This window comes from Chlorocebus sabaeus, chromosome X (assembly GCF_047675955.1).
Source record: "Chlorocebus sabaeus isolate Y175 chromosome X, mChlSab1.0.hap1, whole genome shotgun sequence".
In the NCBI taxonomy this organism is placed as follows: Eukaryota; Metazoa; Chordata; class Mammalia; order Primates; family Cercopithecidae; genus Chlorocebus; species Chlorocebus sabaeus.
In genome coordinates this window covers 135,132,292-135,158,859 of record NC_132933.1, presented here as the reverse complement: position 1 = coordinate 135,158,859, position 26,568 = coordinate 135,132,292, and the positions used below count along the sequence as shown (strand labels likewise).

Sequence of the window (26,568 nt, the reverse complement as noted above, 5' to 3'; positions counted from 1 at the left end):
CGGACACCCCAACAACGAAGTGGGGACACCACGTCCCTAACTACACCACCACTGGAAGGGTTGCGCATGCGCGCCAGCCTCCTGCGCAGCCGCAGAAACCACTCTCAGCGCGAGAGGCTCGCGAGTCTCTGAAAGGTCTAACCTCCATTTTCAATCCTGCGGGTATTACGAAGAAAAACCTGAGGTAAGAGGCCCCGCCCCACAGCCATCTCCTCAGCAAATTCCCGCCCTCGGCCCCGCCCCACAGCCCCCTCCTTAGCAAATTCCCGCCCTCACCCAAGGGCTGGGAGAGCGCCTGCGGATTGGCCGATCAAAGGCGACGCCTGTCAGTGGCCAGACGCCGATTGGTCAGCGGGTAGTCCCGCCCCCCCCTTCACCGCTAGTGTGGGAACTCGGCGTCGCGGGAGCTCTCTGATCCACTCAGGGGTCAAGGCATCACTGGTTTCTCGTGCGTGTGACCAGGTTTCCGGCGCCAGGGCCTTTCCGAAGCGTCGAGCGGCCTAACGGTCACAGCTGTCGCCCATCGGGGAGGCAGGACTACTGCGAGCAGTTTTACCGCGACCTCCGGAGGCCGGCGTGACAGGCTCTGTCGCTAAAATAGGTCTGTCCAGTCGTACTTTTTCCTCACCTTGAGCTTTCCTGTCATGGGAATACACGATTTGGCTTAGGGGCTGGGGCTCTCCTGAGGAGAGAGGGTTTGCTTTGCGGGGAAGAGCGAGTTTTGCACTTCGCAGCCTCAAATTTCAGCCGCGGTGTGGAGGGGGCTGCTTTGGGTGGTCCCCAAAGCCTTTCCGGAGTGCCCGCGCGTGTGAGCTTTTGAGATTTGACAATTTGTGAAGTGCTTGGTGCTGACTTTCGGGGATGACAGGATCCTTTTACAGTCGTTCTCCTATCAGGGGAGGCAGGTGGGGAGCGAGGAAGGATCCAGACTTTGTTAACAGAGCTTTGAGTTTAAAGAATTGACAAACTCCGGAGTTGATTTCCTGTCAGACCTTTTGCGGTTGAGACAGAGTCTGAGGCTTTGATGGTAACCGCGATTGATTAGAGACCGTGCAACTTCGCTGTTTTATTGTAAATACGTAAATGAGAAAGAAGAGAAAAACGTAGGGTGTCGGGAGCAGAGGCGGGAGTCGGGAGATCCTGCGATATCGGGGTCCCTGTGGAGCGGGGGAGGCCGTCGAGACGTGCGAGGGTCCGGCCCCGGCCCCCTTGCCGCGCGGTCGTTAACAGGAAAGGCTCTGATTTGGTTGGTGGCGGATCGCGTCCCTCCCTCCTCTCCCCGACTTTCCCCAAGTGCGGCAAACTGGCTTCAGGTTGACTAAAAGAGAGCGGTTTTCCGAGCAGCTTTGCAGCGCGGTGTTTTCTAAAGCGGGCCGTGGGCTGGGTGCCCTTTTGGGCCTCACTTGTCCGGCCTGCGGCAAGTGCTGGGCGATGGGATACGGTTCTGGCGGCAATGGAAGGGCTGCCTTGGAGAGTCTCGCAGGAAGATTTAGAAAGTGATTGTTCTTAAAACAAACGGAGCGGTCTGGCTGCTGTAATTGGCCCCGTTTTGCTTGTGTTTCTCAAAGTGGTCCCGGCGTGAGTGGTGCTTCATTGTGAGCTGTGCCTTATCTGATGAATTAATGGCAGGTGAAAGCCTTGAGCCTCCAGAGCGAATAGTTAACGACTTTTGAAAATGTCTTTAATGTCTAAAAAAGTCTCTTAGAAAAGCAGACGGCCTCTTGTTCTTATGTTATCAAGAGTTTAGATTTCTGTGATAAACATAAGTGAGTTTCATTTTAAGTAAGCTCATTTTGCGAGATTTGAGATTTGAAAGTGAAATTAATTAATTATGCACAATCTAGCCTTGGGCTCTGAGAAGATGTCAAGCTGTAATTAATCTTGTGGGACGAAGTGAAAAGGAACTAAAGTGTATGGTATAATGAATAGTTTAAATTTCTGTGGTAAATACAAGTGAGTTTCATTTTAAGTAATCTCATTTTTACAGGATTTGAGATTTAAAAGTGAAATTAATTAATTTTGCACAATCTAGTCATGGTTGGGCTCTGAGAAAATGTAAAGCTGTGATTTATCTTATGGAAAGAAGTGAAAAGGAATTAAAGTATATGGTGTAATCAAGAGTTTAAATTTCTGTGGTAAATGCAAGTGAGTCTCATTTTAAGTAAACTCATTTTTACAGGATTTGAGATTTAAACGTGAAATTAGTTCATTTTGCACAATGTAGTCATGGTTGAGCTCTGAGAAAATGTTGTAAAGCTGAAATTATATTGTGAGAAGAAGTGAGAAGGAACTAAAATGTGTGGTATTATCAAGAGTTTAGATTTCCGGGGTAAATATAAATGAGTTTCCTTTTAAGTACGCTCATTTTTGTGGAATTTGAGATTTAAAAGTGAAATTAATTTTGTACAATCTAGTCATGGTTGGGCTCTGAGAAAATGTTGTAAAGCTGTAATTTATCTTGTGGGAAAAAGTGAAAAAGAACTTAAATTTATGGTGTTATCAAGAGTTGGCCAGGCACGGTGGCTCACGCCTATAATCCCAGCACTTTGGGAGGCCAAGGCGGGCAGATCACTTGAGGTCAGAAGTTCAGGACCAGTCTGGCCAACATGGTGAAACCCAGTCTCTACTAAAAGTACAAAAATTAACTGGGCATGGTGGCGCACGCCTGTTACGCTAGCTACTCAGGAGGCTGAGGGAGGAGAATTGCTTTAACCCAGGAGGCAGAGGTTGCAGTAAGCTGAGATCATGCCCCTGCACTCCAGCCTGGGTGACAGAGTAAGACTCTGTCTCAAAAAAAGAAAAAAAAAAGAAAAGAAAACAAAGAGTTTAGACTTCTGTGGTAAATATAAGTGAGTTTCATTTTAAGTAAACTCATTTTGTGGGATTTGAGATTTAAAAATGAAATTAATTTTGCACATTCTAGTCATGGTTAGACTCTAAGAAAATGTCGTAAAGTGTAATTGTTTACCTTAAGGGAGGAAGTGAAAAGGAATTAAAATTTGTGGTGTGTCTACTGTGAACCAGGCATGATGCTGAGAGTTTAACTGTATTTTTGGCCTAAATAGCCCCATGAAGTAGATATTTTTACAACTTTACCGGTTAGAAAATTTGAGGCACAGAGAGGTGAAATATTTGCCTAAAGTGAAATGGCAAATTTGGCAATTTGGACTTGGATTCAAGTGTTTATAACTATAGCCCAGCTCCTTGCATCATGCCCTGGTACCTAAAAGACAACAATTCATTTCAGGTGCAATGTGAATAAAAATTACATGTTATGACCCAGGCTTGTTGTCTATGTGCTCCTTGAGACATAGTTCTGTTGGATAGATGTGGTCAATACTCAAAATTTGAGTATTGCTGTCTTTGCCATGCATTACTCTAAGCACTTGATATGTATTAGTTCATTTAATCCTCACAATTCCATGAGGTATGTGCTATTATCATTCCCATTTTACAGACAAAAAAAAGCACAGAGGATTTAAGTAAGTTGTTCAACTTATTTACACAGCTAGTATGTGGAGGAGGTGGGACCCAAAGCCAGGTATTCTGACCACAAGCCTAAGGTCTTAATGCTGCTTGATGCTGCCTCTCACGTAACCAGATATGTGTGACAGTTGCCGTAGAAGTATTAAAGTGTGAGTGTTCTTGTAGTTCAGGGAAAGTCATGTCACATCCACATGGGATGATCATTGGCATGGTGCCCTTGCTTTTTGGAGGTGAAACTTGAGTTAAGCCTTGAAGTTGAATAAGTTCTCCTAGGCGGAGATACAACAGGGTATTATGGACGGAGGGCATAATAGGAGCGAGAAGATCAAAGAGTGCAAGATTGGTGTTGATTTGTATATATACCAGAGATGTAAACATGTTGGGAGTCCAGTGGTGGACTCACTGCACAGTGCTCCTGTGTCTAGGGAGTTCTCTGTTCTCTGGATGTAAGAGCTTGTAACCATTGTCTGCAAACTTGCCTGAAACAGGCTACATAGTAAATATTTTAGGCTTAGAGCTGCCCTCCCTAACCTTTTTGGCACCAGGAACCGGTTTTGGTTTTGTAGAAGACAATTTTTCCACAGATGCAGGGACGGGGGAGTGCTAGCAGGGTATGGTTTCCTAATGAAACTGCTTCTTAAGGAGAGTGCAACCTAGATCCCTCCCATGTGCTGTTCACAACAGGGTTCATGCTCCTGTGAGAATCTAATACTGCAGCTCATCTGATAGGAGGCGGAGGTCAGGCGATAATCCTTCCTAGCTCCTGCTTTGCTCCTAACAGGCCAAGGACCAGTACCAGGCGGTTGCCCGGGGGTTGGGGACCCCTGGCTTAGAGTAAAGGGGCAAGTGGTAAGAAGTGACCTCTGTGCAGTGGGCGGGGTCCTGATTATGGAAGGACCTTGCAGGCCATGGTGAGAGTATGAATTTTACTGTGTTATTGATAGCAAAGGTATTCCAGGTGATTTTAATAATGAAGTAAAGTGCATAGAGTGTGGTGGTAGACTGCACCATTTACTAGCTATGGGACCTGGGTAAATTACTTAAATCAAGTTTGTCCAACCCGCCTTATTTTGTTGTTGTTGTCATTGTTGTTGTTCTGTTTTGTTTTAGGCTTTTGGCAGCCTGAAGCTATGCTTTTTAGTTTCTGTCTCTAGGGATAAGTGGAAAAGAGGGATGAGGAAGGGGCTTTACTGGCCCAACCAGAAACAAACTAAGAACCCATGACTGTATTCTCTCCCTTGGACACCTCTAATAAACGTTCTTTGCTTCAGTTTCCTCATAAGGAAAATGGGGACAGTAATAGAACCTATCCCACAGGATTGTCAGTAATTTAGCAAGATAGAATACCTAATGAAAGAATCAAAAGAAAGTACAAATTAAATTAGAAATAAAAATTTAAAACTGTGGCTTTGCTAAAAATTCTGTAATTATGATGAAATGATTATCCTTCTGGATAAAAATAATTTGTCAAAACAACTCAAGAAAAAAATAGGATAATTTGACTAGATCATCAACCATGGAGGAACTTAGAAAATGTTATAAAAACTGGACCCAGAGAGTTTTTTTTAATAAATTCAACCCTTTAGAGCACAAAAATTCTGGTGTGATGTAAACTTTTTTAGAGTATAGAAAGAGGTGAAAGCCTTCCCAGCTAATTTTGCAGAGAAATTTTGATACCAAGTGTTAATAATGTATCAATACAATACTGATTCATTAATTATGAGAAATATACCATCTCACTAATGTAAGAGCTTAGAAATAGAGATGCAAACAATTTATAAATAAAACACCAATAAATTGAATGTTGTTCTTTATAGTCAGCTGGACCCCTCACCCCAAGAACATTAAGAAATGTATTAATATGTTGCATCAGTAGATCTAAGGAGAAAAGTCACTTAGTCATCTGATGCCAAGAAGCTATTTGGTACTATTTACTATCTGTCCTGGTTTTAAAACTACGTGCAGGACCCTACCTTAGTTTATTTTGGAACATCTGGTTGACCCCAACAGCCCTCCTTAGTGGGAAGAAGTAGAGGAGGATTTTCAAACATGGAGACCTACTCATTGTTTCTACCTCTAGGAATTTATCCCATAGAACTACTTGCACAGGTGCAAGACTGTTCTGCAGTGTTCTTTATAAGAGCAAAACTTTAGAAGTAACTTGAATATCTATGAATTGGGGGCTGTGTTTAATAAATCATGGCATATTTACAAGATAGAACACCAAGAAGTCATTACAGTAACTACAGTAGACCTAAAAGTATTGGTTTGGAAAGACTCTTTCCACCACAGGTGGTTTTGCCTGTTTTTGAGTTTAATATCAATTGAGTAATATACTGTACTCTTTTGTGTCTGGCTGTTTTTAAACTCAAGGTTATGGTTGTGAGATTCGGCCTTGCTGTGTACAGCAGTAGTTGGTTTATTCTCATTGCTGTGAAGTTCCTTTGTATGAATATACCACAATTTAATTACTGATAGCTTGTATAAGTTTTATGGTCAGAAAACTCAGATAGTTTAAAAAGTGAAATTTGATTGAAGTTACAGCTCCAATTAGAGGTATTTTATAACTTGATACTTTTATGCAACATTAGTCTGCATTTATCTAACTCGAGTTAGCTCTCCCATCTTCTTTATCCCCTTTTTATTTCTCTCTTTTGGGTTCATGGTCATTAGTATCTCCACTACAGAATGAAAGGGAAACAGGAAAGAGATGAAACCTGAATCACTTAATTGTGCCTCTCATTACTGCTCTGGCTCAGGAAGAATAAAGTGGGGTAGCTCTTTCATTAAGGTACCCTTCCCAGTAACTGTGATGCAGACATTCAAAGCAAATCTCTAGTACAAGATATAATCTGATACTGTTGCAGCCAATGTTTTCTAGTTCCGTAGTTAAGTGGCTCAAAGCCATAACCAAATCTTCCTAATTTTAGATTGTTTGGCTTACCTTTCACATCCATTTATTTAGGTTTAATATAAAATTTAATAAGGCAATCCTAACTTGAAAGTTGAAATGGACCTTAGAGATCATCTCAACTGGTATTCGAAACCTGGTGGATGAGGAGGTGGTGTCTCTCGTGGTCGGCCCAGCCTACATAGTGGTGGGGACCCAATCCAGAATAGACTCCTGGCTTACATTTTGGAGGCAATGCTTTCTCCTTAGTCAAGAGCCTTTTGGAGCTCATTTACAAAAGCAGTTAGCCCTTGCTTGTTCATTTGTTTGCCCTTCTCTTGTTCATTTGTTTCCAGCATTTACTCTGTAGGCTTTAAGTTACTAAGCAGTTACTTCACAGTTTGTAATTGTGTTTGATTTGATTCTTATTTCTAGTCATGGGCAATATAGCCCTTCAGTTTTAAAAGATTTATTCTAAATTGGCCATGGAAGAATTCTGGTTTTGTCACTCTCTAAAATTCAACCCAAAGTCCAATTCTATTTGAGTTAGCATTCTGAGAGTATATCCATATTATTAAGGTAGTAAGTGTATGAAGTAACTTTTTTATGCGTTGCTTTTCAGGAGTAGAGGTTTACCACTCTTAGGTGACTAAGCAGTATCACAAATAAACCCTCCAGCAAGTTTAAAAATAATTAGGTCCAACTCAGAGGAAGTGGAGTTTCTCCTGTTGCACAAAAATGATGTCTAGCAGCTCCAGTGAAATCGATGTGGTTTGTATTCAAATTGAAAATCTGTCTTTGTTCTTTTTATTGTGCTATACTTCTATTCTAAATTTAATTTAATTTTATACAGTGAAATGCATAGATCGTAAGTAAATTTTTGTTATGTATTTTAACAGTAATATATAAAGTTCTTGTGACAATTTGTGTACAAGTTTCTTTGTGAACACACACTTATGTTCCTTTTGGGTGAACAGACAGAAGTTGAATTACTAGGTCATGGAGTTCATGTAAATTTAACTCTGTGAGAATCTGCCATACAGTTTTTCAAAGTGGTTGTGCTGTTTTTACATTTCTGTTATAGTCTTCTGTCTTTCTTAATCCTTCAAGTTGAATCAGTATGTAGATTATTAAACTATAAATAATATGGCTTAACAAAAAACATCTTTTTTTGTTACATAAGCACATAGATATTAATGCCACCTAAGTAGTCTAAGCAATTCTCTTAACTACTATCAGTCCTAATGTTTTTCAAAAATCTTTGGAGATAATGTCAACTGCCTACCAAGAGTCATTTTTCTCTGACATAACTATGTAAAAGCACTTTGAAAAGCGTAAGGCACTATACGGGGGTAAGATAGTATATTTTTAAAAGTACTAAACTGTAACCCAATTCCATATGTTTTTGTGATTTCTATCATGTATTTTGAAACAAAAACATACATAACTACCAAGTATGTTTGTTATAAAATTATTCCCATAGTTCATAATTCATTCTTAGAATGAAGAGTTATTATACTGAAATGTAATGGTTATTTACTCCTTACTTATTTATACCCTGCCTTATTTTTTGAAGTTTTAAGGTACTTTAGAGATTAATTTATCAAGAAAAGCAGGTGCTCAAATATTTTCTATCTTGTCCACAGAGGGGCACTGTTGGGTTATTTAGAAATCAAAAACCATGTAACATTTATTTCTTTGTTCATGGTTAGAAATACTTGCTTTTAAAGTAGTTCTGGTGCTAAAGGACTAGTCTTTCTACCATGAAGCATATAAAGGGTTAAGCTCAGTGAAAACTGTTGTCTTAAGTGTAGTTGGGTTAATGAGAACACAGTTCTGCAAATACATCTTTTCACGTAGTCATAGTATTTACAATGAGCAAAGGTCCTTTGATATCAGAAATAGGCCTTTGTAACCTCTTGAAAGTGAAATTAAACCCTCAACTTTTCTTTTAATTCTGTCTTTCATCTTTCCTTTTAATTTGTTGATAAATCTTCCTCAGGTAAAAACAAGAATACCTACTTATGATGAAGATGACGACACTATTTTTTATGCATATGAAACAAAACCTGATTTTGTCAATAAAGTAAGTATATTAATTGCTAATTGCCAAATATATTAACATTTGCTGTTTTAAAGGAAAAGATGTAAATTCCTCATATACTATGGAGTTCCCGTAAACTCACACTCAAGAAAATCTCTCTCCCCTGAATTTGTATGCTTTCTTTCATCAGAGAATGAGCACTTAACCAATTTACTTTCCCCTTTTTCTTATATAGTAGAAAATTAAGAGCAGTTTTGTACTTACTTTCAGTATAAAACTCTAAACCTGGGTTCTTCTGATATAATAAATTCTTTTCTTGCCCCCTTCCTCAATTGTCAGTTATTTTCATTGTCATATTAATGTGAATTTTAAAAATATCTGATTATTTTAAGACTTCTGAAACCCCTTGAAAAGTTGGTGATAAATAAAAACAGTTTAAATAAATAAATATAGTTCCCCCCCTGCCCCCGGTGTTCAGTTTGGCTGTTACAGAAATAAATCATTAACTACTTTTAAAATATTAGCAGGAACCGAAAACTGTATCTGATGCATCCTGTAATACTGAAGAGCAACAGAAGACAGTTAATGATGTCATTATCTATTGCCAGGTATGGAAGTTCTGTCTCTTCAATGTAGTTTTCTAAAATGTTAAGCAAAAATTCTCTTTATCCCACATAAAGGGAAAGTGTACAATTAATTGAAATTTTGCCTATCAAATTATTTATGATTATCACCCCATTGTGATGATTTTTTAAAAACAATTTCTAGTTAGAACTGCATCTCCTGAATAGCAACATGTAGATTTTATAGCTTTTTAAAAATCCCATTACCAACCAAATGTAGTTATGTCTCTTTCATCTACATTGCTCAGTAATGAATTAGTTTCCCCTACAAAATCCTTAAAGGAAATTGACTGATTTGGATGAAATTTAGTATGTGCCTAAATGTACATCAAGATGTCTCAATGGAAACAAAATGGCAACCCATCAAGGTTTTGTAAAGAAACATACCTAAGTTAGTTTTGAGGGGTTGTTGTAAGAATCACCATGTTGGTAGAGATGTGATTACTGGGAATTTTGTGAGTTGCATACCCCAGAGGTAATGAAGGTTTGTACATATTTAAAAATAATGTTTCTTACCATATATAAGGTTTCTTGAATGGAATGAGCTAACATACTTTGGAAAGTAAGATTGTTTGGGTGTTTATCATGATCATGGGGGAGAACAGAAGTGGAGTGCTTCCAAGGGACACATGCAGTCTTGGGGGGAAGTGGGTGCAGAGGCGAGCTGGGAAGGGAGGGAGCAGGTTCTCCCTAGCCTGCCTCCCCATGCACTGCTAGGTCAGGGTCCCCCTTGGCAAGCCTGCACACTGAGGTGGGAGGTAGCATCTGTAGGGGGAGGTGCCCAGGGCCATGGTCAGCCTGAAATGGCCCCAAGGGCCCCTCTCCATTGCTGCCAAGGGCCTGGCTCTTTCTTCCCCTACCCATTCTAGATCACAGAGGTGGTGCTCCAATCTGCCTTGTTCTTCCATCCCAGTTCCCTCTTGGGTGCATCTCCATCCTGCTTAGGCTGGGAGCAGAGGAAGACCTGGCCATCCCCTGCATACCTCAGCTCCCTAGTCCTGCCTTTTCACTCCTGGAGATAGTGGAGCACCTGGGGCAGTCCTCTCCTCCAAGTCCTCATAACTGTACCCACAGCCAACCAACTGCCCTCATCTCCGCCCTTCTGACCCCTTCCTGACTATTCTAGTGACCAGGGCTGATGCCCTTGCTGCTTTCTGCATCTAGTCCCCTCCCCCAAACTCAGAGCTGCCCCGCATCACATCGGGCATCCCTCTCTCTCTCCTCTGGCTCCAGTCCCTGTCCCTCCTTCCCCTCTACAAGTTCTCCCACATCTTGGAGAAGCCGCTTCTCTTGCTTCCCATCCCTCCTTTCCTGTCATCCTCACTCTCTCCTTCCCGTGACAGCCCTGCTCCTGGAATGTCATTCATACTCGCTGTCTCCACACCTGGCTTCCTGTTTTTCTCTCTGGGTATTTATGAAGCTGCTGTTCCTTCTATGCTGTAAGCCCTTCCATGCATCCTCACCTGGCGAGGGCCTTCTCATGTTTTAATTCTCACTTCAGACCTTACCTCCTCTGAAAAGGTCTCCATGACTGCAGCGTGGGTTAGGACTGCTTTTCTGTGCACACTTAGCCTCCTGTTCCCGCCTGTGTCACACTACTACTGGTAATCACAATAGTAACATTAAGAGACCACTGAGCACTGTTGGACTGGGCATAGTGTAGTGCTGTTACTGTTAGTATTAACCTAATACTATAGCAAGGTTCTCATCCTTGAGAGAACCCTGAGAGAGATTTTCATCCTGATTCCCTACATGAGGACATTGAAGCACAGACAGGTTAAGTAACTTGCCCAGGGTCACACAGACAATAAGTGGCTGGACTCTAGTATTTGACCCCAACCATGTTCCCCAAGAGCCTGCACTGTTTACCTCAGTGCTGCAGCCCAGTGGTTCTCACTAGGGACATCAGAATCACATGGGGGACTTGTGAAAACATAGACCACTGCCCCCACTCTCAGAGTTCCAGGTTCCATAGGTCTGGGGTACAACCTGGCATTTGGCATTTCTAATGAGCTTACAGGTGATGTTGATGCTACCGGTCCATGGACCACACTTTGCAAACCACTATTCCAGACTGTTTATTACTTTGTAATCCTCTTTTTACTTGTCTCTCTCCCAGCTGAGATGGTAGTTCCTCTAGGACAGGCTGGAGTACAGTGGTGCAGTCATGGCTCACTGCAGCTGCAACTTCCCAAGCTCAGTGATTCTCCCACCTCAGCCTTCCTAGTAGCATGGACTACAGGCATGCACCACCACGCTTGGCTAATTTTTTGTATTTTTGGTAGAGACAGGGGTTTCACCATGTTGCCTAGGCTTGTCTCCAATTCCTGAGCGCAAGCAATTCGCCTGCCTTAGCCTCCCAAAGTGCTGGGATTACAGGCATAAGCCACTGCACCCGGACAGGAGCTTTTTTTTCGGTTCATGTTCTCAATACCTAGCAAAGTAGTTCTGCCAGGTTGTAGGCCATCAATAAAGGTTTAGTTGAATGAGTGAATGAATGAATGAATTAGGAAATGTTTCTGGCCCTTTGTTAAGTGTATTTTTCTTTGCCAAAAGTTTCTGTGTATTTCAAGAAGAATTCTCAGATTTTTATCAGTCTCCTATGTGCTCGATTGGCACATAAGAGATGTGTACTTAACGGTTTTATAAGGTTAATTGCTGACTGCATGATTTAAAAATACTTTGAAGCCAAAAGTCACATCTGTTATATTTGGTTCAGTGTTCTTTCTGGAATGGAACACTCACTGTCTGTATATAATATAGACTTCATATTTGTACCTATATGAACATATATGTTACATATATATATATCATAAAGTGAGTCTTTGTTCTTTTAGCAGATTTCTTTCCTAAAATAGCACCTTCCTTGATGTGCAGTCTTTATCATCAACGTGCTGGCGTAGAGGCATTGTGTAACATTCATTCACCAGCATTACAGCTTCCTCAGTGCCTACATGGAATAGAGCAGGGGAGGGGACGCTGGGGCTCCTGAGCTCAGCCTGTTGGCTCTGTGTCACCTACAGCCAGGCCTTGAATAGGAGCAAGACATTTCTGATGGCTTGAGAACTTTTGTTGTGTCTAGCAGTTAACATTTGGCTTAATGGTATTTTTGCGTTACTTTTCTTTGAAATAGAAATTATATATTGTATACCAATTATATAACTACATTGTATTATAATAGGTTATATATGATGCTATGCAAAACCTGGATAAGAAGATTGATGTGATTCGTAGAAAGGTTTCAAAAATCCAACGTTTCCGTGCGAGATCCCTGTGGACAAACCGTGTAAGTGTTATAAAAAACATTTTTACAACTGTGATAAACCTCTGGTTTGTAAAGATGCCAATAAGCTAGAAGTGAGAGAGTACCAGTATCTGTGTGAGATTAGCAAGGCATATCTATACTTGTAGCAGTAGATGGAGACTAAACTCTGCTGGGAGAACACTGAAGTTTAGGTTTGATGACTTATGACACTGCGTATTTTTATGTTTGTAATTATAATGTGTAAAATACAATGTAGGATTGAAGAATTATATAATTATATAATCAAAAGGGAGCATTTATTTTTAATAACGTAAAGCAATGTTTCATGGAAAATAAGTATTAATGTATTTACTACTCATTTTTTTTTACTCTCTATTGGTTTATGCTGTATTTGTGTGATTTCAGAAGCGATACGGATACAAAAATTATTCTTACCAGCTTGCTAAAAAGCTGAAACGCCAGAAAATGAAGAAAAATGAGGTTCACGAGTCATTCTCCTACCCTGAAAGTTATAGCCCCACTTTACCAGTGTCAAGGCGTGAGAATAATTCCCCGAGCAACCTTCCAAGGCCATCCTTTCGCATGGAAGAATACCAGCCAGCTGAGCCGGAGGAGGACCCGATCCTCAGCCGCACTCCGAGTCCAGTGCATCCCTCAGATTTCTCCGAGCATAATTATCAGCCGTATTATGCATCTGATGGTGCAATGCATGGTTCTTCTTCAGGGCCCTGCCTTGGCAACCCTAGGGCTAACAGCATCTACAACACTTACTCGACTCACCATGCTTCTGCAGCACAACCTTCAGGTATGCTGGCCCAGGGAGAGCCCAGTTTGGTACATGCCCCTGAGATGATGAGTTACTCAGCTTTGATGGAGAATAGGTACACTGCCTCCCTTCTGGTTTTGGTGAGTTTGAAATGCCATATTTACAAGTAGCACTCTTTGACCTGTATTTATCAACATCCTTGATGCAAACTAGTGGAAGCTGTTCGTTTCCTATTTTGAGGGCTGGTTTTAGGTGATAATAAGAATGATGACTAACATTTATTGAGTGCATATTATGTGCAAGGCACTGCATCAGTCAACTGACATGCCTCTTCTCCACTTATAATGACCCCATGGTGTTGGCACATTTATTACGCCATCCCCAAGGTCACAGAGCTGGTGAGTAGCACTTCTAGAACTCTGCCCCATTGTGCTTTTTAAAATCTTCTATTTTTATTTACCCTTTCCCTAGATAAATAAAAAACATTCCTGATATGGCAAGAGCCCAGATGGTAGGGAAGAAAGGGTATGTTTTTGGCTAATTCACACACAAAAAAAGATCAAATTGTGTTGATAGTCCTGGTTGGAGAAACAAATTTTCTTAACCAATTACAAAACCCACTTTAGTCATCACACACTAATTTTAGGGAGTCTAACACTCTGGGTGAGTAAAAGGATACTTGTCAATACACAAAGAAATTTCAACACAACTTAGTGTAGAGCATAGCTAAAACTTCCTGAAGCATGAGCACTAGTTTATCTCATATCTCAGTTATTTTTTTAACATATAAACTTTTGACCAAAATCTCTATTACTATGCAATTAAACATGAAAGAGGAATTAAATAAAATGTTAGTTACTTCTGACCTAGTTCAGCAGAAAATAATCTTGTTTTCTTCAAAATGCACATTAGCACTTAAGCCATGAGAGACAGGAAATCTAAAGAGTAAAACGATACTAAAAATAACCTTATTGAATACATGGGGAAGATTTGATAAAAGTACTAATTTGGCTCTTAAAGATAATGGGGTTGTTATTGAGATTCATTGGTTAAAAGGAACAAATTTAAGCAATTATAAAACTGTAAATTTGGAGAATTTCCATTATATTTTGCTAGTAAAATCAACCTAATCTAGATAGAGAGATTAAGAGAGAAATTCCTTGAAATACTTGAAGAGGGTCATAGGTTAGGTTAGATTAACCTAATTTTACCCAAGTGACAGATCTTTTGCCATATTTGCCTGTGGCCAAAGAAGACTTGGTTTGCTTAGTCTGTTTTGTGATCTTTGAAACTTTAATGTAACTTCTGAACATGCTTTTGCTATTGGGGGAGGTCAGATGGGACACTCTTGTGTAGGCATCCCTACATCATCTTTATATAGGCTTTCACTAGATTTTACAGTTGGAGTCTTGACTCCTTGCTAGGAACGTCACAGAAGATTCCGACAAAGAGACCATTCCTCCCTACCTAACATCTCTTCTTTCAGGATAATGATCAGGTCGAGTGTGATTTGTCTTTTTTTTTCTCCCCCCCCCCCCCCCCCCCCCCGCCCATTGAAGTTACAAGCTCACCATTTGAAAATGACCGTTATATAGAGGAAGGAAGCATCACTAAGCACCCTTCAACCTGGTCGGTGGAAGCTGTGGTCCTGTTTCTAAAACAAACAGATCCTCTTGCATTATGCCCTCTTGTCGACCTCTTCAGAAGCCATGTAATGTATCTTGTGATCCTGTTTTCCTGCTGTAATGCCTTTGAATGACCTCTGTGCAGGTCTTTCAGTTGGATACTGTGTGAATGGTGGGAGAACCCTATTAGCTGATTTTTCCATATATGAGAAAGCTTATTTTGCCCAAGGTTAGCCTTAAATGGTAGGCTAATGGTCTGTTCTTTAAATGGGTATCTCAGTGCCTAAAATACAAACTACCTCAGCCTCTCAAAACATTATGATTCAGCATGGCCACTCAGGTGTACCTCACCTTTGTAATGACAGATATAAGGATCCTCCCCCTATCTGCTCCCAGCTGGGCACCAGGACCACAAGGAGGAGGGGGTAACCACAAGCTATAACAGGGTGGCCTTCTTTTTATATAACCAGTGATTCAACAACTGATTCCATTTGCCTCGATTATTGATTTGCGATGCTAATACCCTCTTGCTGTTATCAGACCATTCACAAAGTAATATCCTAGGCTGAAGTTTTATAAGTTCTAGTTTCTTTAATTTTGAGTTTTACTTAGTAGAAAAAGTATAGAAGGTGCCAAACAAAGGTCGTACTATAAGAGATTTCAGGTCTTTTCAGATAGTGTTAAATGAGTAAATAAAATTTTATTTTTAAACTGGAACATATAAAACCAAATTACATGCTTTAACAGCATAAGTTGATCAATTAAGATAAGGAATTTTAGGAGGATGCTTTGTGACTATGTTTTATTTATTCAGATATTTTCACAGTGTGTCCTAACAAAATTAGTAGCCACATATCTGATTTTTAATATAGTAAGAAAATTGGTGATTAATTTTAGCATCTAATTAGCTTCAGACAACTAATTGGCATCCATCATAAAGACAACATTGTATAGACATTTACAGTTTGCACTGATGTTGACATACTCATCTTCCCAGCCCTTCTCAGAAAGCTAATGAACATCTGAAATTCATTTTTACTATTCATAGTCTTTACTATTTTGTCATGAATGTGTAGTATTTTATTCAACGTACAGTATATATTTAAAATTAAGTTTGACACAGTTTATTTTTTAAGATATTATGTTAAATTTCCTTTTTCTTAGAACTTGAAGTGAGTTTATACATTACCAAATGGTGCTTCACTGTACAAGTTATATTTTTAATAGTTTTCATAAAGTAGATGCATATTCAAAGAATATACATCTGCAATGAGCTGCTCTCTAGTTTGCTTTACATGTTCTCATAAAGAACTAACCATTCTGATGAAAATATGGAATCATTATTAATTAGCATTGTTTCTTCTCTCCACAGGAAATTGATGGGAAGGCTCTGCTCCTACTCACCAGCGACGTGTTGCTGAAGCACTTGGGGGTGAAGCTGGGAACGGCTGTGAAGCTATGCTACTACATTGACCGACTTAAACAAGGAAAATGCTTTGAAAATTGAAAAAATCCTTGTGCAAATTTAGATTGGGCCAACTTCTAGAGGGACCAATGCCTTCTTAGTGTAGAATCATTTTTCTACCCTTTAGTCGTTTTTGTTTTGTAGAAAGTATCACTCAAAATATATCATAGCTAGAATTGTAGAACTATGTTATAGTCCAGTCTACTTCTTTAAAAACCATTTAACTGCTAGATAGTATTAGAATAGTCCAATAGGAAATTCATTCTTCATAGGTCTTTAAACATTACTTTTATTATATTGTTTACAAATATATTTCATGCAAGCAACAGAAAAACAAAACCAAAAAGCAAAAAAACCCTTTGATTCTGGTTCATCTCGATACAGAGAACCAAAACAGCTAAGAGAGGTATTATCAGGGGTTGACAACTTCTATGATTGAATCTATGGGAATTATTCCCCAGAAGAGAATTTAAAGGTATACCCATAGATATCTCTTTCTGGAGTATTTTATCTGTCTGATGTTGCAGTGTTCTACCAGTTTCCAGAAAGAGAATAGCCATATAAATTCTTTTCCTTTCTGCTATTATTTCTCTATATGTTTTATTTATTCAGATTTAGAGAAAAAAATAAGCTCATAAACTTTTATTAAGTGCTCCTAACAGTTTTAAGATAAACTATAAGATAGATAGAATGGTTATTTTATGCAAGAAATATTGTACCGCAAGGGTGGTTTGGATGAAGTCTGACTACTTTTTTTCAAACAAACTATTACATTAAAACTTTCATATTTTGGCTAAGTTTGGACATATAACTACACTTACATTGTTTGCATCTCTCTATGAAGATACCTCTGTCCAAACTTTTAAAAGACATAACTTTATTTTATGTGTTTATTCTTTATATAGATAGTATTTTATATTTTATTCTCACCTAAAGTATACACACAAGTAATCTTTTTTAAAAAAATTTAAAATGGCATTTTGTATTGCCACAGAGGTGGGATGAGCCATATATTAGTGAGATGTTTTATTTTGTAAAATGTAATTGGATTATTTGCCATCACTAGTACCTCTCAACTTACTTTTTAGAGGACAAGAAACAATCTGTAGATTGGTTTCCATACAGGGAAGTTCTCTGTCCTATGCAATGTTTCTAATTAATTTGCTTAATTCTGAGCCATTAATCCTGCTACACTTTGAATGATACATTAATTCAGACTAATCTTTGGGGGCTTTATTTTGTAAGTTAGAACTTCCAAGGGAAACATGTTCAACACTATTATTTTGTTATAAATTTATAACTTTGTTATTACATTGTATAACAAATACAAGGTTTATAAGCTATGAGAATTGGTGCTATCACCATTAGCTATTCGTTATAAATGTCAAGAAAATGTTCACCAGGTGCAAGAATGTACCTTTTCTTTTTAGAAAGCCAGATGTACTTTAGACATGAATGCAGCTATTTAAAGAATAGCTTCATCTATGTTATTCCTTATATGTCATAAGATTCTTACTTAAACTTGGTCTTCTTTCAAATTGTTTGTATGAAGATGCTGTACCCACTTGAACAGTCCTCAGGTGTTTACATAAATACTATGTTTTACAGTTTTCATATTTTAAAATATTAATAAAATTAAATCACAGTAGTTCATTGAAAGCCTCAGCTGTGATTTCATTTATCATCACCGTATTACATTAATGTGTGTATTTGTTGTAATGTGTGAACTGAAACAGAGCCACTCTAGTAAGCTTGTGGCTTTCCATGTCCAAATACTTGAGTTTTAAAACCTGCCCAGATTCTAATGCTAAACAGATGTCTAAGAGCCAAGGGCTGATTTCTTATAGGTGTCTTCAATGAGATCCCATGGGGGCTGTAAGAAGTTCAGTCGATGAGCCATATCTGTACTCAGAGCCTTTGTTATTTATGATATCATCAGTGATGCGAGAGTGCTAGAAAATGCCCGTGCCCCGAGATGTCTCATCCCATCTGAGCCTGTACGCCTGGCTGGCAACTCTGGCTGCTCTTTTACCACTGGGGGCCAGAGGCCGCCTCCTGCATGCACCTGCTCTTGGCCCTCTGCCTTCAGATGGTCCAGCTGCCCCGGTGGGATGCCTTTGGAGGACTGGGGTTACAGTTGCGTAGCCTCATTTATCCAACCCCTACCCCGACCCCGACCCCGACCCCAGGAGCGGCGGCTCCAGCTGATTAACCCAGAAACCCTCACTGCTCTTACTCCCCAGCAACGTGTCCTGTGATTCACTGGAGACAATAGGGCCCTGACTGAGGCTCCAGGGGTGATGCTCAGTGACTGGAATGGGGGTGTCAATTTGAGTGATCTGAGACTTGAGTAATTCATGGCTCCTTTTTTTCTCCTATCTTGTTTATAAATTTTTAGTCCATAGACTATCATGCCATATTACCCTTCCTGTGAATTTTCCAGACTTGAAATGATCTTCCTCTAGCTTTGCCTCTCATTCCATCCTTCGATGCTTTGTAACCTGCAGAATTCTGCATCTTGAACTCTAAGACCTTCCAGGAACACCTAGCATTTGCTTTAGTCTTTCGTCTGCTTGATTTCGTATCGTTGAAATGTCTTACAGTACATGTTCTAGAGTGGGATTTCCCAAACTTTTAAACCAAGGCCTCCCTCTGCAGGCATAGAAACACCAGGCCCTTCTGTAACATTCAAAAATAAAAAGTAAATACTGTGAGTAGTGACAGTGTAATTGGGAGGAAAAGCACTGCTTTTTCAAGCTGCAGAAGGGATTGTCCTCGCAGTTGATTGAGTACGTGAAGTAGGTTAAAATTTCTGGGGCTATAGCTTGATGCTGGAGCTTGCACACAAAGTCCCCTGAGGCTGATCCAGGCAATGTGAGAGAGCTTTAGGTTTGAGAAGATGTGCAAGCGAGAGCCCACCATTGGAATGTGTGGCAGACAGTTCTTCCTCTCTTCTGGCTGTTTGCCCTATTTTGTCAGCAGGTTGATGCCACTAAACCTTAAAAGCGACGCTCTGTAGTTAGCACATGCTCAAATTGAGCTTGGCCACTCCCCCGCTCTAATAGAGGCAACTCTTTTGTTATGGGATCACCTTTCTGGCTTTAGGGATACTATCAGCATTGAGGGGAGATCTTTAAGAAATAAGGGACCTAGCTCCTCCCCTTGAGCTGCCTAGAACATAACGGACAAACCAACGTTCATGAAAAGGAGAACGTCAGGGCACTTATGACAGAGCATATGAGTCAGTGCCAAGTGCCCATAAGTGATGTGTCCTCATGCATCAGTAATTCTGTGTCCTGTTCTCCTGCCATGGAACTGAAGTACTTAAGCACATGCATTTGTGGAAATAATCCCTCAGGGACAACGGGGCGGCCAGGGCAGGGTTTTGGCCTTGCCAAGCCCTGTTCCTCCTTTAGCCTCACTCCTCCACCTGGCTTTGGCTGGCTTCAGAGGCTCAAGTCCACTGACGTCAGGGGTGGGGTGGGTGCACATATTCCACAGGGGCAGAAATCAGTCCGTTGGGAGCAGGACACATATCTTACAACTTCCTTTTATATTCATGTTAGAGGAAAAAGATTAAGCTTTTCTGCAGTTAACGTACGGATTCACTGATGTGTTCTAAAGTGCTGAACATTGTTGGTACTTGCCACCATCCCAGCCCTTCTTGGTTCCTCCCTGTCCTTAGAGGCATAAAGCCTGGACGTGACACTTGCCACACTCCTTTCCCGGTAGATGTGGATTCTTAAGATTCTGCCCCAAGAGACCCTGTGCCCTGATTTGGGGAGGAGGGAGGTGAGGAGAAACCACTTCCTTCTGGTGGCTGCACAGGACAGGCTTTCAAGCATCAACAGTAGGCAGATGTGGGGTTTGCCAGCAGCCTCTGGATATCACCTTGAGACTCACCCACTTCAGTCGTGCAGGCAGCTGAGACCACTGGGGGCCAGGGAGCTTCCCTGTGACTCTTGCACTCCTGGATTCTAGAAACTTCCTCACCTTAGCCCCTGCCTTCCAGGAGCCATATAAGCTTCTGATTCTGTATTAAACCATTTCCATTCTGAAGATTCAGAATGGCTCATATGTTTCTGACCAGACCTGGACTTGTCTACCTTCTTCGGCATATCTGTCTTGTAAAGGTGGCCCACTGTTCAGAAAGAAGAGTAAAACTTCCATAGAAAGGGCCCTTTATATTACCTAGTTTAAATAAACTAGTATATTTCATCAAATCTAAGACCTCTTTGATTGTAAGATGCACCACTGTTTAATAAACAGTAAAGGAAAATGCTACCTATTAAACTATCACCATTGATTATAAAATGCAAACTGACTTCATAGATGTTAACATGTGAAAAGATGGGTGGCTTAAGACATATAAAATGTTAGCTCTCAGAAGCTGAACAGGTGGCTTTAAAAGCTTAATGCAAAGAAACTGCACTAATTGAATTGAAGACTAATACAAATTAAAACAAAAGCAATCTAATCAGAGCTGCCCCGAATTCACAATTACCAAGGAGACTTTGAAATGTGAAATTCTATCCATTGTCGTAAGTACAAAGTCTTACCACAAGTGTGTATTTTGTCTTTAGGTATTAACTAGTACTAGGATGAAGTCATCATATTTAGCAAGGCATGTAAATGCACAGACCTCATTTAGATGCTGATTAAAAGAAAACAACAGGAAAAATGCATACATGAGACAATCCAGGGAAAGGTGAATACCCAGTGGATATTAGATGATACTGAAGAGTTGCTATTCATTTCTAACAATGGTGCTAATTGGTATTATAATTATATTTTGAAAAGATGATGCCCCTATCTCTTGGAAATAAGTATCTTATAAAAACTTTACATATTAAATGAGATGATATCTGGGATTGCTTTGAAATAATTCAATGGGGAAGGAGATGCAGATGAAACAGGGTTGGACTTATGTTGGTATTTGTTGTGGCCAGTGATACATACATGGGAATCCATTACACAAATCTCTCTACTATCATGCATGTTTGAAATTTTCCATAATAAAAAGTTTAAGTATGCAGAATATGAAGACAAATTTCTCTATACTTTTCAGAGATGTCTGAAGTCAAGAAACATTCAATATACAGAGGATTTTAGTAAATTAATGATCAATATTTAGACTTCTTGCTTGAGGTTTCTTAATATTAGCCAAAGACAGCCAAGCCACCTACAACTGAGAAGCACCTGTTCTTCCTGTCGTGGTTGAAAAGGAAACAAGGTTGAAGTAATAGATGAAAAACAATACAGGGCAAAGGATCAACTCATTCCTTTGTCAGTAAATAATTGGGAGGCATGTAGAAAACAGGAAGACTTGAAGACACAAATCCAGATAAATGGCAGGGTGGCAGGTCTGCCATTCTGTTGAATGAAATGACAGGTGTTTCTGAAACTCATCAGTGTATGGTGGAATCTGATCTGCTTTCCTGGAGGAAGCGATGGTCAGAAAGGGAAGATGCTCATCTCTTCACCCATGATCTCCACACTCTGCCCTCTCCAAAGGGGCCTCTACCTCTAGGATATTCTGGGGAATTCCTCCAAGTACAAGGGCTGGTGGTTTCAAAGTTGTTAGCACTCTCTCAGTTGATTATTCCAGTTATTACCTCTCTAATTGTGTTTGCTTTTCAGACAAAGGGATTCAGTTCCTTTTTCATTCTTTTTCCCCATATACAGTTCTCTTCCATACACCTGAAGAAGCCCCTCATGACTCATATTTGCCAATATACACCGTTCTCCATGTTGGGAAGTCTCTCTCCCAGAAGAGTCCACCTAGGTCAACATCACCGTAAACGACGTCACTATGAAGTCACGACCAGTGGGTTTCCAAAGACCATAAAATCCCTGGTTTTGACCAGGCGTGGTGGCTCATTCCTGTAATCCCAGCACTTTGGGAGGCCAAGATGGACAGATCACTTGAGATCAGCAGTTCGAGAGCAGCCTGCCCAACATGGTGAAACCTGGTCTGTACTAAAATACAAAAATTAACCAGGCGTGGTAGTGCACACCTGTAGTCCCAGCTACTTGGGAGGCTGAGGCAGGAGAATCACTTGAATCCGGCAGGCGGAGGTTGTAGTGAGCCGAGATCGCACCATTGCACTCCAGCTTACTTGCTTACAATCCAAAGTAGATGTCCTTCTGCCGGATGGTGATTTGGGGACCCAGGCTCCTTCCGTCTGTGGCTCCACCATCCCTAGGACCTTGGGGTCCTTGGACTCCTGGTGGCAGGGCACACATCACTTCTGTTCTCACTCCATGGGCTGGACCTCAGTCACATGGCCACACCTCACTGTTAACAGTGGCCAGGAAAAGTCTGTGTACCCAGGAAGATGAGGAAATGGGTTTTTGGTAACTAGCCAGCAGTCTCCACTATACATCACGATTCTAACATCAGAACATCACCTGTTTATTCCTCCTGTAAGTTTGTCAGTTTCTCTGTGGCACCCCTCTAACCCCATGACACTCACACACCTGGTTCCCCTTAGCCTCCTTCCCTGATATATTATCTTTACGTCACTTAAACTTATGGCTGCTTAGATTATTGTTCCCAGCAATCAACTCTTCCCTGCAAAGAATATTTCTTCCCATTCATTGCAATGGGATTTGCAGTTCCTCCCTGAAGGTGAACTCTGTTGCCCAGCCCATTGTTGCACTTGGCCCTGAACCCTGCTTTGGCCTTTAGGAGGTACACAAGTGGACTAAAGAGCACCACATCAAGCAGAAGCCTTCCCATGGGAGAGATCATCTGTCTCATGCTTCTCCCTTGGCTGTGAGCCCGGTATTGGCCAGACAGGGCTGCCCCTTCAGACTGGGTTCTGGAGCAAGCAAGAAGGCCTGTGGGGCTGGGCCAAGGCCATCCTGTGGCCTCCTTCATATTATGTGAGGAAGAAGTAGTGTCTACAGTTGTAACTTACTGGGATTTAGGGATTCATTACCACAGCTTAAAAATATGGTGAGATGCAACTGATACATTTCCTGCCACGGTTCATTCATTCATTCACTTGTTTATTTATTTGCATATTGGATGTCTTTCCCCACTAGAATGAACTCTTCATGAGGGCAGTGAGTTTCACCAGCTTTGATTCTTGCCATCAGGGATCAATTACTTGCTGATAGAATCATAATCCTGGGAATCAGATCGAGGCTGAGTTTTTATTTTTTATTTTTTATTTTTTGGGTTACAGTTTGGTTTTATATACACTATAAGGAGACAGGTATTATAGGCAAAGACAAAAACCCGTACATGGGAGGTATACATTGGTTCGACCGGAAAGGCAGGACAACTTGGAGTAGGGACTTACAGGTCATAGGTAGATTCAAAGATTTTCTGATTGGCAACCTGTTGAAAGAGTTAAGCTTTGTCCCAAGACAGTAGAAAGAAATGCTTGCATTAAGATAAGGGGAATTGTGGGGGTCCAGATTCTTGTTATGTGGATGAAGCCTCATAGGTAGCAGCCTTCAGAGAGAATAGATGGTGAAATAAAGCTGAAGCCTACTGGGCTGCATTCCCAGGAGGGCAGGCGTTCTTAGTCACATGATGAGTTAGGAGATTGAGGCTGAGTTTTTAAGTAGCAAACACATACTGAGCCATTCCACAAGTATCAGTGAATGACTGGCATAAGGTGCCATTTGGCCTTTGGATTATTTTCTGGTTGGTTTCACTTCTGTGTTTTATATACAGCCAGTCAAGCACTAAAACTATCAGAAGAAAGAGGGAGTTATTGGAGGACGGTGTGGCTCTGAAGAGAATTAAAAACTGGTTTAACATGACAGCTTGCTAGCAGCCATTGAGTCACTCACTCTCGCCTTCTCACTAAATACCTTTCAGAAAATGAAAATGACCAGAACACAGGGTACCCCTGAAAATTAGAAGGGCAGGCAAGCTTTTGCCCATCTGGGAAATGTTTCTACAACTCTCAGGCCCTTGAAGCTGGATTGAGAAAATACGTACATCATCAATTCTAAGATGTTCTTTTTTTCCCAGGCATGAACGTGTCTGACATTTGGATGGGTTTTACAATCCATGGCCTCTTCAGATGCCATGTAGTACGGTCATTTGGGGCGTGGCCATGCTGCACCCCTTGCGCTGTTCCTTCAGGTTATGTCAATTCCAAAACACCCAGCAAACCCTAGCCAAGGAGGCGGCTGCAACTCCTGGAGCCAGGGCGTGGGTAGTGCATGTGGACCCCACAGGCACAGCACTGCAGGTGGAAGCTGAAGCAGAAGAGCCCTGATGGGAGCACACACTGCCAAGTGGAGTTTTCAAAACCCTGTGTCAAAGAACCAGGAAGTGGGGGAGGAAAACGCCCCATATAAGGCACTGCAGACTGACAGGCAGCTGGGCATGAGAGAGTGCACAGCACAGGCACCATTCCCGGCCTCAGGATGCTCGCAGTCTATCTGGGAAGACAGCATGAAACATACAAACGCCTATGTAACTCATGAGTGTGCAAAATACGGCAGATGTAGCGTAGCCATGAGAGATCCACCAGGCAGCCTCTACCTGGCTGAGAAGATTGTGCGGGGCTTCTGGAGAAAGCGTTGTTTCCACCAAGACCTGAAGGATGATGGGCAGGGGTCAAGGGAGGTGTGTGTCGAAGGCCAAAGACCCTGAGCAGGAGTGAGCTTCTGTCAAGACACACCTGTCCCTCTTCCAGTAGGTCTGTGGCTTTCTTTTCAAGACATCCTCAGTACATCTGGTGATCATTTGATTGAAAACCTTTATCTTTTCCCCAGAATAAACCAATTGTTCCTACACTTTTCCCAAAGGGTAAATTTATCACCTTTATCACATATGAAATCCTTATAAAATGTTTTAAAAACATAACGTATTATTTGTGTGGAAAAAAATCACCCCCAAACTTAGCAACTTAAAACAACAAGCACTCAGGATCTCTCTCTCTCTCTCTCTCTCTCTCTCTCTCTCTCTCTCTCTCTCTCTCTCTCTCTCTTTGAGATGGAGTCTTGCTCTGTTGCGCAGGCTGGATTGCAGTGGTGTGATCTTGGCTCACTGCAACCTCCATCTCCTGGGTTCAAGCAATTCTCCTACCTCAGCCTCCGGAGTAGCTGGGACTACAGACGCCCGCCACCACACCCATGCCCAGCTAATTTTTGCATTTTTAGTAGAGACAGGTTTCACCACATTGGCCAGGCTGGTTTCAAACTCCTGACCTCAAGTCATCTGCTCCCACTCGGCCTCCCAAAGTGCTGGGATTACAGGTGTGAGCCACCGCACCCAGCCAAACACTGATCATTAGAAATCTGGGTGCTGCTCAGCCGCATGGTTCTACCCCAGGGTCTTACAGGTCATAGACATGCTGTCGGCTGGAACTGCAGTCATCTCAAGGCTTGACTAGGATGGGGCTTTACTTCCCAGATGGCTCACTCACATGTAGGATGATTACACCTTGTCCCCGGAGTTAGCGCTGAGAGACTTGTGCCCCGGCTCACCCCGCAGTCCTGGGATGGTTGATCACCCACACACGTTGACTGGAGCCCTCTACTCCACTGTGGCTTTTGGCAGAAGGCCTCCATTCTCATGGGGCTGCCACCTCAGCCACCTATTCCCTCCAGTAAAAGGCTCCCAAGACTGCAGCAGATGGGAAGCAGAAGCGATTCAGAAGAGAGGCACAGGCACCCAAAGACCTATCACAAAATTGAGCACAGGTTCAGCAACAAGGAACATGTGAATTACAGGAAACAAATACTGTCTTTTGTAGCCTGGGGTCAGAAGTGACAGATGACGACTTCTGCGATGTTCTGTTAGCCCGCAGACCATCCCTGATTCACCGTGGGGTGGATTACACAGAATTGGGAATACCAGGGGGTAGGGATCACTGCAGGTCAACTTGTGGGCTGATGCCACACATGAAAAATGTTGAGCTTCGCCAGTGATTAAAGAAACATGAAGCAAATAGGGTGTGTGTGATTCTTCACCTTTTATAAATTTAGCAAAGTCATGGAGGCCATATCCTAAGAGAATTAATGTAAGAACAGAAAACCAAATACTGCATGTTCTCACTTATAAGTGGGAGCTAAACATTCGGTACTGGTGGACATAAAGATGGCGGCAATAAAAAGTGGAGACTACTAGATGGGGGCGGGAGGGAAGAGAGCAAAGGCTGAAACACTCACTGTTGGGTGCTATGCTTACTACCTGGGTGAGGGAATCATTCATACCCCAAACCTCAGCATCACACAATATACCCAGGTAACAAACCTGTGTGTGCACTCCCTGAATCTAAAATCAAAGTTGAAACAAAATTTAGCAAAGGTCAAAACAATGTCAAATACTCATGCTAATGGTATGTGAATTTGGTTTAACATGTCCAGAAGGCAGTTAGGCATCACACAGAAAAAGCCTGTAAAAGGCACACACCTACTGATTTAGTAATT

General features: G+C 41.3%; 1 protein-coding gene across 3 annotated transcripts; it reads left to right on the top strand.

Moving 5' to 3' along the window:
• Positions 1-401: 401 nt before the first annotated feature.
• Positions 402-17,817, top strand: SCML1 (Scm polycomb group protein like 1). 3 transcript variants are annotated; one of them, XM_037986370.2, is made up of 8 exons: positions 402-601; positions 6,999-7,147; positions 8,379-8,462; positions 8,945-9,028; positions 12,225-12,329; positions 12,714-13,113; positions 14,634-14,785; positions 16,072-17,817. In XM_037986370.2, exons 2-8 carry the CDS (start codon positions 7,115-7,117, stop codon positions 16,204-16,206), a joined length of 993 nt encoding a protein of 330 aa, XP_037842298.1. In that variant the 5' UTR covers positions 402-601; positions 6,999-7,114; the 3' UTR covers positions 16,207-17,817. The 3 variants fall into 3 exon arrangements, with proteins under 3 accessions (XP_037842298.1, XP_037842299.1, XP_037842302.1); XM_037986371.2 differs by having other exon boundaries at positions 419-601; positions 8,948-9,028; XM_037986374.2 differs by lacking the exon at positions 6,999-7,147 and having other exon boundaries at positions 514-601; positions 8,948-9,028.
• The last annotated feature ends 8,751 nt before the right edge of the window (positions 17,818-26,568 follow it).